The sequence below is a fragment of the Sebastes fasciatus genome, chromosome 21 (assembly GCF_043250625.1).
Source record: "Sebastes fasciatus isolate fSebFas1 chromosome 21, fSebFas1.pri, whole genome shotgun sequence".
NCBI classification, from domain to species: Eukaryota; Metazoa; Chordata; class Actinopteri; order Perciformes; family Sebastidae; genus Sebastes; species Sebastes fasciatus.
Window position 1 is genome coordinate 1,541,821 of NC_133815.1, and position 12,055 is coordinate 1,553,875.

General features: G+C 42.8%; 1 protein-coding gene across 8 annotated transcripts in view; it reads left to right on the forward strand.

Annotated features, from left to right (window-relative positions):
- LOC141759839 (uncharacterized) overlaps nucleotides 1-11,049 on the forward strand; it is a 53,626-nt gene extending 42,577 nt beyond the window's left edge. For 5 of the 8 annotated variants that reach the window (XM_074622259.1, XM_074622266.1, XM_074622267.1 and 2 more), the window contains 13 exons: nucleotides 261-368; nucleotides 539-649; nucleotides 752-868; nucleotides 1,144-1,254; nucleotides 1,409-1,513; nucleotides 1,697-1,801; nucleotides 1,887-1,991; nucleotides 2,691-2,783; nucleotides 2,930-3,022; nucleotides 3,152-3,256; nucleotides 4,503-4,680; nucleotides 5,344-5,436; nucleotides 5,591-5,987. In XM_074622259.1, coding sequence (XP_074478360.1) covers nucleotides 261-368; nucleotides 539-649; nucleotides 752-868; nucleotides 1,144-1,254; nucleotides 1,409-1,513; nucleotides 1,697-1,801; nucleotides 1,887-1,991; nucleotides 2,691-2,783; nucleotides 2,930-3,022; nucleotides 3,152-3,256; nucleotides 4,503-4,680; nucleotides 5,344-5,436; nucleotides 5,591-5,856 — 1,590 coding nt within the window. In that variant the 3' untranslated portion in view covers nucleotides 5,857-5,987. The other 3 variants (XM_074622260.1, XM_074622262.1, XM_074622261.1) reach the window with 3 other exon arrangements.
- Nucleotides 11,050-12,055: the final 1,006 nt, after the last annotated feature.

Sequence of the window (12,055 nt, forward strand, 5' to 3'; positions counted from 1 at the left end):
TCCTCCTCCTCCTCCTCCTCCTCCTCCTCCTCTTCTTCCTCCTCCTCCTCGTCCTCCTCGTCCTCCTCGTCATCGTCCTCCACCTTCCCCTCCTTCTCCTCCTCCTCCTGGTCCTCCTCCTCTTCTTCCTCCTCTTCTTCCTCCTCCTCCTCCTCCTCCTCCTCTTCCTCCTCCTCCTCCTCCTCCTCCTCCTCCTCTTCCTCCTCCTCCTCCTCCTCCTCTCTGTTCATCAGTAACTAAATGAATGGGTGTTGTTTCAGGTGAAGTACAGAGAGGAGTACGAGAGGAACAAAGGTCGCTCTCAGATGGAGTTTGGAGATACTCAGATGTACAGAGTGTCTAAAGAAGCACAGAGGCTGCAGAGCGAGGTAAAACACCGCTGCTCTTCATCACCGCTGCTCTTCATCACCGCTGCTCTTCATCACCGCTCTCTGATGCAAACTAACGAAATCTGAGCTTCCACAAGACGATAACAGTCAAAGAGTGTGTGTGTTTTCTTGTCTTCTTATTGTTTTGTCCTCATGTCTCTGTCCCTCAGAGGGAGTATCGGAGGGACTACGAGGAGCAGATTAAAGGGAAAGCCTTGATGGACGCAGACCAGACACCTGGATACCTGACAGCCTGCCACGCCAGCAGCCTGCTGAGCGAGGTAACAAACACATATGGCATTTTAAAACACTTTTTCTGTCACGTTAAATTTAGTGCTGTCAAAGTTAACGTGATAATAACCTGTTAACGTGACTCTCTGTAGAAGGCATACAGGAAGGACCTGGAGCAGGGAGTGAAGGGGCGGGGCTCATCCGGCATCGGGCTGGAGGAAACACCTGAGCTGCTGAGGGTCAGAAACGCCAATCGGATACTGAACGAGGTAAAACACACACACACACACACACACACTTAGAGAGTACAAGTGATGGGACGTAGGGCTGCACAGTTAATCAAATATTAATCACGATTTTGCCGTCCCACAATTAAATGATCATGATCGACTGCGATATTGACGTTTACACGCCGTTTTGCCTCTAAAATCTATAAATAATGGTGATTATCATTTAGGCTATCATCGTGCAGCCCTAATGGGACTTTGACCTGAGTGTTGACGTGTGTTGTTGTTGTTGTTGGGGGTGTGTCTTCCGTCTGCAGAAGGAGTACCGCCGGGATTTAGAGCGGGACATCGTGGGTAAAGGTATGGAGCTGAGCGCCGACGTCCTGGAGATACAACGAGTCAAGAGAGCCTCAGAGATCCAGAGCCAGGTAACGCTCTCTTTGTAGTGGCTTTCATTTTTATCATATATTAAATTAGTCAAAATGAATTAATGAGCTGACCTTTAATTATATGTTCCTCCTTGACAGTATTGTTATTTCAGTATGTACAGTAAGAGACGTATTATCTGTTGGTGTGTCACAGAGGTCCTACAAGCAGACGGAGCCGCTCAGAGAACACTCGTACGGGACGGTTACAGACACTCCTGAGCTGCTGCACGCCTCCTACCTCAAAGACGTCTACAGCCAGGTGTGTGTGTGTGTGTGTGTGTGATGTCACAGCATCATATTGGGTAATGAGACGACACTCCGGTGCTTTTTTGACAACAGCTCTGGCGTCTGGTAGTCGCTTTCAGTCCAAAATGGCGGGACTTTAAGGTGAGAGACGTGGGTTTGTGAGTGAAAGGACGTCTCGTTCCCTCTCTCCTTACAGAAGAAGTATAAGGACGAGGCGGAGCGACTGAAGGGACGCTACAGTCTGGGTTCAGAGACACCAGAGATGGAGAGAGTCAAAGCCAACCAGAGACACCTCAGCTCAGTGAGTCCACACACTGCTTCATCATCTCCTTCAGTTCATTCCCACTGACTCGGTGTTGTTACAGCAGCTCTCTGTCGCCCTCTAGCTGCGCTACTGCTGGGACTCCAAGCTGATGAGAGGTCTGATGTCCTCAGTCACAGAGACGCCAGAGATCGTCCTCGCCAGAGAGAACGCCAAGAGGATCAGTGATGTACTGTTTACGTCCACATTAGCTCGTACACACTATAAATAATCACGCACAAAAATATTAAATACACGTTTAAAATAGGTTTTGCTGACGATCCTGATACGGATTTTTAGTTTTTACAATAAAATAGAAAAAAACTTTACACCTTAAATACAATAAAATAAGTGATTAATATAATGACTTAAATAAAATAAAATTATACAACTTCAATACAATAAGATAAATGATTAATAAAATAACTATAAAATGATAAATTTAGATTCAATAAAATAAGTGATTAATAAAATAACTATAAAATAGAATAAAATTATACAATTTAAATTCAATAAGATAAGTGATTAATAAAATTAAAATAAAATTATAAATTTAGATTCAATAAAATAAGTCATTAATAAAATGACAATAAAATAGAATAAAATGATACAACTTAAATTCAATAAGATAAGTGATTAATATGATAATTGAAATAGAATAAGATTATACAACTTAAATACAATAAGATAAATGATTAATAAAAGAACAATAAAATAGAATAAAATCATAAACTCATGCTGAGTTTATTCGCTCCAAACCAGCTGATGGAAACGCTCCTAATTCACATTTTTAGAAGTTTAGAAGTTTGCTTAAACCTCTCTTGACAGCTGGATGGAAACACAGCTGGTGTGGACCTGTGAAAAGGTTCTTAATCTGTGCTCTGCTCAGGTCTGTTACCGAGAGGAAGTGGGTCGAGGCACCGCCGTCATGGACACGCCTGAGATGGAGCGAGTCCGACGCAACCAGGAGAACATCAGCTCGGTGAGGACGCCGGTGTTACAGATCACACCGGACGTTTTACAAGAAAAGATGACGCTCAACATCTGTAACGCATCAAGTCCAGACTACAGACGACGTATAATACTGTGTCGTCTGGTTTCTTCATACAACATCATGTTTCCCACTAGGTGAAGTACAAGCAGAGCGCCGTGAAGGCCTGCAGCGTCGGAGTGACTCCAGAACTGGAGAGAGTCCGACAGAACCAGGAGAACATCAGCTCGGCAAGACACACACACACACACACACACACTCACAAGCAAATACACAGATGCTAACTTGTCGGGGTTATATCATTTGTGTGTGTGTGTGTGTGTGTGTGTGTGTGTGTGTGTGTGTGTGTGTGTGAACAGGTGAAGTACCAGCGCGGGTTGCAGGAGATGAAGGGGCGCTGCTGCAGCGAGCTGGACACGCCCGAGTACAGGCGTGTCAGGAAGTCACAGGACTCCGTCTCCATGGTAGCGGTTGCCTGGTTGCCGTGGCTCCCGTCCAGGCTGTGGAAGGAGCTAACATGAGTGACTTTGCACCGCGGGTGGGACTGACGCACCGCTACTAACACCGACCGCCACGCAGCACGCAGGGCAGAGCAGTGTGTGTGTGTGTGTGTTGGTTACTGGAGGAACTCTGCTGGTTCAGAGAGACAAACTCTCGGTTGCACACAGCACCTTAAGTTTTCTCTTTCACTTAAGGCCCAGACGCACCGACCCGACATCAGAGAACTAGCGCCGACGAAGGCCGACTGTTGCGTCGCCTCACCTTTGTCTTAGCCGACAAGCTGCACTCGAACACACCGCAAAGACGACACCTGACGGCCAGTTAGCTCGTACGTTCTGCTCCTGCATGAGAGGAAATAACTCTCCACACCAGCAGGCGGCGGTAGTCTGTATTCATCACTCAGAAAGGGAAACAGGAAGACGGCGGATATACAAGCCGTTATGATACGTACATGAAACAAAGCGGCGTCTGCCGACCATTTTCACACCGCTCTCACTCACCACTTATGGCCGGTTCAGACTACACGATATCAGCCCGATTGCAGCCCGACGCGGCCGTCGTAGGGTGTCCACTCGGATTGGAAACGATAAATGAGTGTCGTGTGCGACAATCGATGGTTATATCTCGTGTAGTGTGTCGTAGTACACGACAACCGACGCCGCGTCTGGGACACCTCACGACGTCCCGACAGAAAGTCTAGCATGTTTGATTCTGTATTTGTTTTGCTTTCCACGACGTGTTGCGTCACGGCCGTGAATCTGACCGGCTGAGCACAGACGCACAGCTGTAAACAGAAGGCTTCTTATTATGCAGAATGATGTCATCAGACACGACAAGAATTGGTGTGTCGGGACCTTCACGCTCTCCTTAGCAGGGTGTTGCACAAAAAAAGGTTTCCTTAGTTAGTTAAGGACAAACTTGAAGGCATTTACTGCACTGAAGGAGATTTTACAGCGGTTACATTTCCAGTTTCCATGGAGACCGGCCAGAGTACCAGTACGGTGTGTGTGGATAATAAAAGATTTTAAAGGAGTTCTTGTGTGTGTTTTATTTGCTCACTGACCAAATGCACCCTGTGAGTGTGTGTGTGTGTGTGTGTGTGTGTGTGTAGTTTCTAACACTAACGTGTGTATTAACTCTTTATATATTTCTTATTTGTATTAACTCTTTGACGTGTCATCGCCTGTTCCGGTTTCTTCCCTCTGACAGGCCAAGTACCACGAGGAGTTTGAGCGGGCGCGTGGCCGAGGCTGCCAGCCGGGATTGGACGACCCCAGCATGGAGCGCTACCAGAGAGCCAATCAGATGATGGGAGAGGCGGGATACAGCAAAGGGATCCACCCCCAGGCGATGGAGATGGACAGACGACCAGGGGGCATCATCGTAGGTCAGTCACCTCACACTGTATACGGACACTAGATAGGTAGGGAGGGAGGGAGGAAGGTAGGGAGGTTGGTAGGTAGAGAGGTAGGGAGGTAGGGAGGTTGGTAGGGAGGTAGGGAGGTAGGGAGGTAGAGAGGTAGGGAGGTAGGTTGGTAGGGAGGTAGGGAGGTAGAGAGATAGGGAGGTAGGGAGGTTGGTAGGGAGGTAGGGAGGTAGGGAGGTAGAGAGGTAGGGAGGTAGAGAGATAGGGAGGTAGGGAGGTAGATAGATAAGTATGTAGGTACTGTAAGTAACAAAAAGGAAAAAGGGGGTGAGCATTCGTCCTAAATCTTGAGAAATGAGGGAGAATTGTGATCTCGGGAGGAAACCGTGAGAGAGCGATGAAAAACGGGAGGGTTGGCCGGTACAGTATGTTCACATCATCAGTCAAACAAACTTTTCTAACTCTGCTTCTCTCCAGGTTTTCAGCTTGTTTCATATTCTGATATGTAATAACTGTTCTCAGTGGATCCCGACTCTGACTCCAGCGGTTTCTTCTTTTATTAGAGCTGAAATGTCTGATTGATATCTGCTGAGATGTTGTGTGATCCCCCTGGTATAGATATATAGATATAGATATAGATAGGTGTACACAGGCCATGTAAACACGTCTCCCTCCTCTCTGAAGACCTGAAGGTGTGGAGGACCGACCCCGGCTCCATCTTTGACTTTGACCCTCTGGAGGACGACGTCCAGTCCAAGAGCCTCCGCCGGATGTCTGGTACTTCACCTGTCAGAGGCTTAAAGACGTCAATATCTATCTGTTTGTTCTCATTAGATAAAACATTCCTTACTTTTATTTCTCTTTTTCTCTCCTCTCCTCGTTTCCTCTCCTCGTTTCCTCTCCTTGTGTTGTGGTTCGTGCTGCCTGTCAGAGCGGGCCGACCGCAGGCTGAGCAGGCAGCCCTCCCAGCAGTCTCTCACCCACAGCCAGGCTCAGTCCGTCAGCTCGCTGACCTCTGACCTCTGGGACCGCAGCAGCGCCGGGACTCCTGGTACCTTTATTACTCACGTCGTCTTTTCTCACTTAGACTCACACGCGTGTTGCAGGACGAAGGCGCTGACGGAGACGCTGACGGAGACGCACGCTCGCATGTGTTTTTGTTTTGAAGTCTCTAATCCAACAAATAGAACTGACTAACTTCTCCGTCCTCTTACAGGTTGTTTAACCGTTTGATTCACATCGTTTCCCTAAAACCCACAGTGTGTTCACAGCAGAGAGGAGGCTCTTCTTTGACTCATATTCTCTGTCTGTCTCTGTGTTTGTCTCCGGTCCAGCTCCAGTCCTTCCTGGAGCGTATCATCAGGGCGTCCACATGCAGCAGCAGCAGCAGCAGCAGCAGCAGTATCACGGCTACATGCACCAGACCAGCATGTCATCTGTCAGATCTGTCACCTCCCCGCCGCATTCAGCCACCATGGTACGTCCCATTTCATGAGCCGTCATGTCAAAGTGTCCCTTAGGCAAGATACCCAACCCTAAACTGCTCCCGAAGGCTGAGCCATCGGTGTGTGAATGAGCAGATATAATATGTGAATATCCATGTCCCTTCAGTCGTCCCCCGTCCAACACAGTGGAGGATATTACTGATCCAGACATCTCTACATATCTGATTGAATCCCGTTAGGCTAAGTCAGGGGTCTGCAACCTTTACTACCAAAAGAGCCATTTCAGGCAAAAAAAAAATCTGTCTGGAGCCGCAAAACATGTGATCATTGTGATGAAGGTACCACAGTTTATAGTCTAAGTATATAGTATATAAGTCTAATGCAGTGAGGGCCAAAGAGACAATGTACTACGGAGCATTAGGGCCACATTGAGGGAAACAACATCTGAGATTTATAGAATAAAGTCACAATATTACAAGAAAAAAAAAAGTCGTAATATTACGATAAAAAAGTCATAACTTTACGAGAAAAAGAAGTCGGAATATTACGAGTATAAAGTCATAACATAAAAAAAGAAAATAACATGTAAAATTACTACTTTATTCTCAAATTTATTTATGTTTTCCTCAATGTGGCCCTAATACTCCGTCGTACCGTCGTACCGTTGTACCGTACACAGCAACTCTTCAGCGTAGCGTTATTACTACTAGCGGTTTGTTTAAAGTAGAAGTTTGGAGACGTGTTTCAACTTCTTCTGTTTTCTCTGTTACCGTCTGTGAGGGACATGGAAATGGTTTGAGAGCCGACTCTGGATGACGTATTGCTGATGTATATAAATACAAGTCCATTTAGCATTCAAAGCATCCTACTGTCTGATATATCATTGCAGCTTTAAGATTTCCCTTCACTGGAACTAAGAGATCTGGATCAGTGTAGGAACATCAGATCCAGTTCAAGAGAAAGGAAAGTCTAACTTGTCCCTTTCCTGTTGTTGGCAGCGTGTTTACCGGGCGCTGTACGACTACGCGGCTCAGGACCACGACGAGGTCTCGTTCAGGGACGGCGACGTCATCGTCAATGCTCAGCCCATCGACGAGGGCTGGATGTACGGCACCGTGCAGCGGACCGGCAAGTCTGGCATGCTGCCGGCAAACTACGTGGAGTGTTGCAACTAGAGGAGAGAGGGAGGGAGGGAGGAGACGGGAGACGGGACGTCAGGCAGCGGCTAAATGTAAAGAATTAAACCCACCCTCACTGTTATGAAGTCAGCAGTCGGTGATGTTCTCTGCTTTTCAGGGTCAGTGACGTCACATCCAGATGTTTTCAGAAGCAGAGAATGATTCACAGATCTAAACAGTAAATATCAAGCTTCTTTTGCAGCATGGAAATCCATCACAGACGACATCCACAGCGAGCAGGAAATAGACCAGAATGCAATGCAGCTTCTTCTCGTGGTGTAACTGAAAGTACATTAACTATTCTTTATTACAAAATACCTGCTGGAATACTGTGAACATCACAGACTGCTGATACCAGCTGATAGAGCATCTGAGGACGGAGATTAACGTCAAAGGGATAGTTGTGGTGTTTCTCAGTGTGGTTCTATGAGGTTCTTCTCCATAGTCAGTGTATTAGATGGAGTTTAGAGTACCAGCATGGGAGTAAAACAACATACTGCAGCAAAACGCATTTTAGACACCTAAAACAATCAGTTTAAGTGTACGCTATATCTAGAATATGTTCACAGCTTTACCTCGCTGTCAGACACCGCTTTCTGACGGGGACCTGAAGACGTTATCTAAGCAACAAGACCAGTTGCCGGTCTACCGCTGCCTCGATCGGTTAGTTTGTTTGCGTTATTGTGGGACTCTGTTGAATCCGAAATAACCCTTTAAAACACCAAAGTCACACAATAACACCGGCCCCGTTCAGACCTGGTACTAACATGCGTCCTCAGTGATCGGATCATGAGTGGACAGCTTTAAGTAGTACAGCTGTGAACGCACTCAAGACGCATTGAGATCGGATCTTTCAGACCACATTCAGAGGTGGTCTGGGTCACATATGGTCACACATTCTTTTAGCAGTGTGTAGTGAATGTGTCCTGGGCCACATTAAGGACCGCCTACTCTACTGACGTCCCGCTGGGATCCGTGAGGTCTCTGCGCTCCTCATGTGAACAGACAGGAAGACGCGAGCGCTTGTCTGGAAACGGCTTCTGTGCTCTACTGTATTCTGTCGGTACGACTGTACAGCTCGCCTGGCTCTCTGAACGGCTCTGTACGACGCTGTTTCCAGGCAAAGACAGCAGTGTCGGCGGCACGGAGGTCCGCGTGGACCGCCGGTACAATATCCTTTTATTTTGATGTTAATACAATGCACCAGAATTCACGAATATGTAGGATATTACTACTGACATCCTGGAGATGCATTCTAACGCCAGGTGTGAACAGACGTACTTAAAGCTGTCCACTTTCTGATCGGATCACTCAGGCAGCTTGTTAACAGGGCCATACAGTAAACCAACTAACAGATCGAGGCAGCGGTAGACCAGCAACTCCCATGTTCTGAGAGGTAAAATTACTGTTTCTGTGAATGGAGTCTGGTGGCTTTGGAGAGAGCACAGATGGAGGTGTCTAAAATCAGTTTATAGTTGCTGCCTCCGTCCACAGCAGAACATTTTCTGGTACTCCTGTCTGTTTCTACTAACGCCATCTACATCTAGGTAATACACTGACTATGCAGAAGAACCTCATACAGCCACACTGAGAAACATTCCTTTAAAGAGGAAGGTAAAGAAGGAGAGAGATGGACAAAGAGAGGAAGGAAGGTATGAATCTAGCATGCTGTCGACAACTTATGTCAACTATTACAACTAGAGGAGGGAATAAGAGCGGAAGGATGCATGAAGAAAGGAGCTACGAGAGATTAGAAGCATCTGTAATTATTTATTGACCTGCTGCAACAAACTATATCAGATTATTGACTCAGATTTATTTCAGCAATTCAAGCAGAATATTAATAAAATTATTTATAAAGTGAAAACAAAAGCAATTCAGTCGGGCTGGGAAGTTTAAAAATAAGATCTGGTTATATTCTATATTTTTCTTATTGTCAATAAATCACATTAAAAAAAGACGTGGCCTTGGACATTGAGGAGCTGGGAGGGGACATCAACTGAATAATCAACAGAACAATGAAAATAACCATTAGTTACAGCCTTAGTTCCTTCATCACCATGAACACACACATAAACTACAGAGTTTATTCTGACACCATCCAGCTGCCACTAATACTCACTAGAGCACCACATGTGGATTAATCCGCTGCTGAAAATAGTCCCCAACAAATGCTCTATTTCTACCAGGGGAAAAAGAAATCTGAGACTTCAAGAATAAAGTCATAATATTTCAAGAAAAAAAAGTTGTAATGTTACAAGTATAAAGTCATAACTTTACGAGAAAAAAGTCTTAATATTACGAGAATAAAGTCAAAATTACGAGAAAAAAAAGTCGTAATTTAATGAGAGTAAAGTCATAACTTTACGGAAACAAAACTCGTAATATTACGAGAATAAAGTCATAACTTTACGAAAAAAAGTTGTAATATTACAAATATAAAGTCATAACTTTATTCTCTTTATTCTCATAATATTACGCCTTTTTTTCTCGTAAACTTAAGATTTTATTATCATAATATTACGACTTTATTCTCATAATATTACGACTTTTTTTCTCGTAAACTTAAGATTTTATTATCATAATATTACGACTTTTTTCTCATAAACTTCTGAATTTATTCTCACTTTTTTTTCTCGTAATAGTATCACTTTATTCTCGAAAGCCCTAACGCTCCGTCGTACTATTTCCTCCTGTTTGTTTGATGGAGCAAAAAAAACCTGAGAGAAAGACGACATACTGTTGGATTTGTTTGTTTTTAATTGGATTTTTTTTGACAATAAGAAGCATAGTGAATAACACCAGACTCATCCTTTATTAAGGATGGTGGAGAAGTGGAGAGGAGCAGAGGAAGGAAACACATTAAGATCTGTTATTAAGAGTAATAGAGAGGAAAGAGGGATAAATTCATTCAACGTAACAAGTAAAAGTCTTTTCTCTTGGGAATGATGCGACCAAAGGAAGGAGGGATGAGTGGAGGAATTAAAGAAGTCGACAATAACAAATTAATAGAAACAAAGTTTAGAGATCTCTCATGTTTAATCATTTATTTATCCTGAGTTTAGTTCATGTTCAGGTGTAGTTTTTTTTGTTTTTACTGATATAATCAGAAGAATCACTTTGGTTTTAAACAGCAACACTAACCTCTGTGTTTGTAAAGGACTTAACTAACACACTGTGTCTTTCTGTTGGTTTTTAATCTGAATAAACACGTGCTGTCCAGGTGATTTGACACTGAACAGACTGTGTGAATACGTCAGGCCTTGAGATTTCTGTACGTCGCAGACTATTTTGATACACGGGCTCCTGTCTATGTTATGGAAAGATATATTTTACCTGTATGTATCCAGTAAGTCGTGTTTTTAGGGTTCGTTGTCTTGCTGTGTGGATTGCATCCCGGTCACGTATTGAATAAAAACTCCGCCAATGATTTGTCATTCCAGCTGGAGAGCATCTTTTCTATGTTTGATTTCATAAATACTAGATGCAATAGAATATAATTTACTGAGTATTCATATGTTGACATGTGTTGATTTTTTTTGAAGAGGCATTTTTGTGTCATTTTTATAAAATACTTTTTATTTTCTCGCATTTTTTGGCTTCTAATGTAAAGTTTTTGATTTAGTCTGTAGGTCATCACAGTTTATACTAAGTTTATTTACATATTATTTGAAATTATATATCACTCAGTTGTGTTTTGTTTGCCATATGATAAGTGCGGTGTGTTTCATGTGGTAGAAATAAAAATAAATAATTTGTCAACAGAAGTGTGGTTCTTCTCGTTCAGAATCTTAGACATTGTTAATCAGAATGTGTAAAAATGATGGCTGTCAGCTAATTCAATATTTAATTGCATATTAATTGCATATTTTTGTATCTGTTCAAAATGTACCTTAAAGGGAGATTTGTCAAGTATTTAATCCTCTTATCAACATGGGAGTGGACAAATATACTGTATGTAAATGTATGTATATATGTATTATTGTAAATCAATTAACAACACAAAACAATGACAGATATTGTCCAGAAACCCTCACAGGTACTGCATTTAGCATAAAACAATATGCTCACATCATAACATGGTAAACTGCAGCCCAACAGGCAACAACAGCTGTCAGTGTGTCAGTGTGCTGACTTGACTATGACACGTTAATATTATTATTATTATTATTATTATTATTATTATATTATTATCCGTTAACTTTGACATCCCTAGTACACATATTGATATATATCACACATTAGAATTACTACGCACTAATATATATGTATATTAATTAATTAATTTATCTAATTTATTTTAGTTAACTAACTAATTATGGACATTTAAGAGACAGAATAAAACAAATAATAATTAAATTCATATTACGTGTTTCAACCCAAGCCTTTTAAACCTACTAGAAAACATGGCCTGTTTTATTGTGTTTACAAACATATAGAGATATTATTTGAATATCTGGTATTATTTGTGCACTAATAAAAGATCTGTCAATTAGTCGGTTCGGGTCTTTTATTTTGAAATTTAGTGCAGGAACTCCCCTTTATATTTTAAACAGTTAAGTAGTTTGTATATATATACATATAATATACATATATAAATATATATGTATATTATATATATATATATATTCAAATTTAAATGATACATTTTGGTAAAAGTTTGTTAATTGAGCAGCAGCCTGTATTTCCGGTGTTACGTCAAAATCTGTTTCCCCATCGATTTGTGTTTCCTCTTAATTTCCCCTGAACCCAGAAAGTCTTCTTCTTAGATAA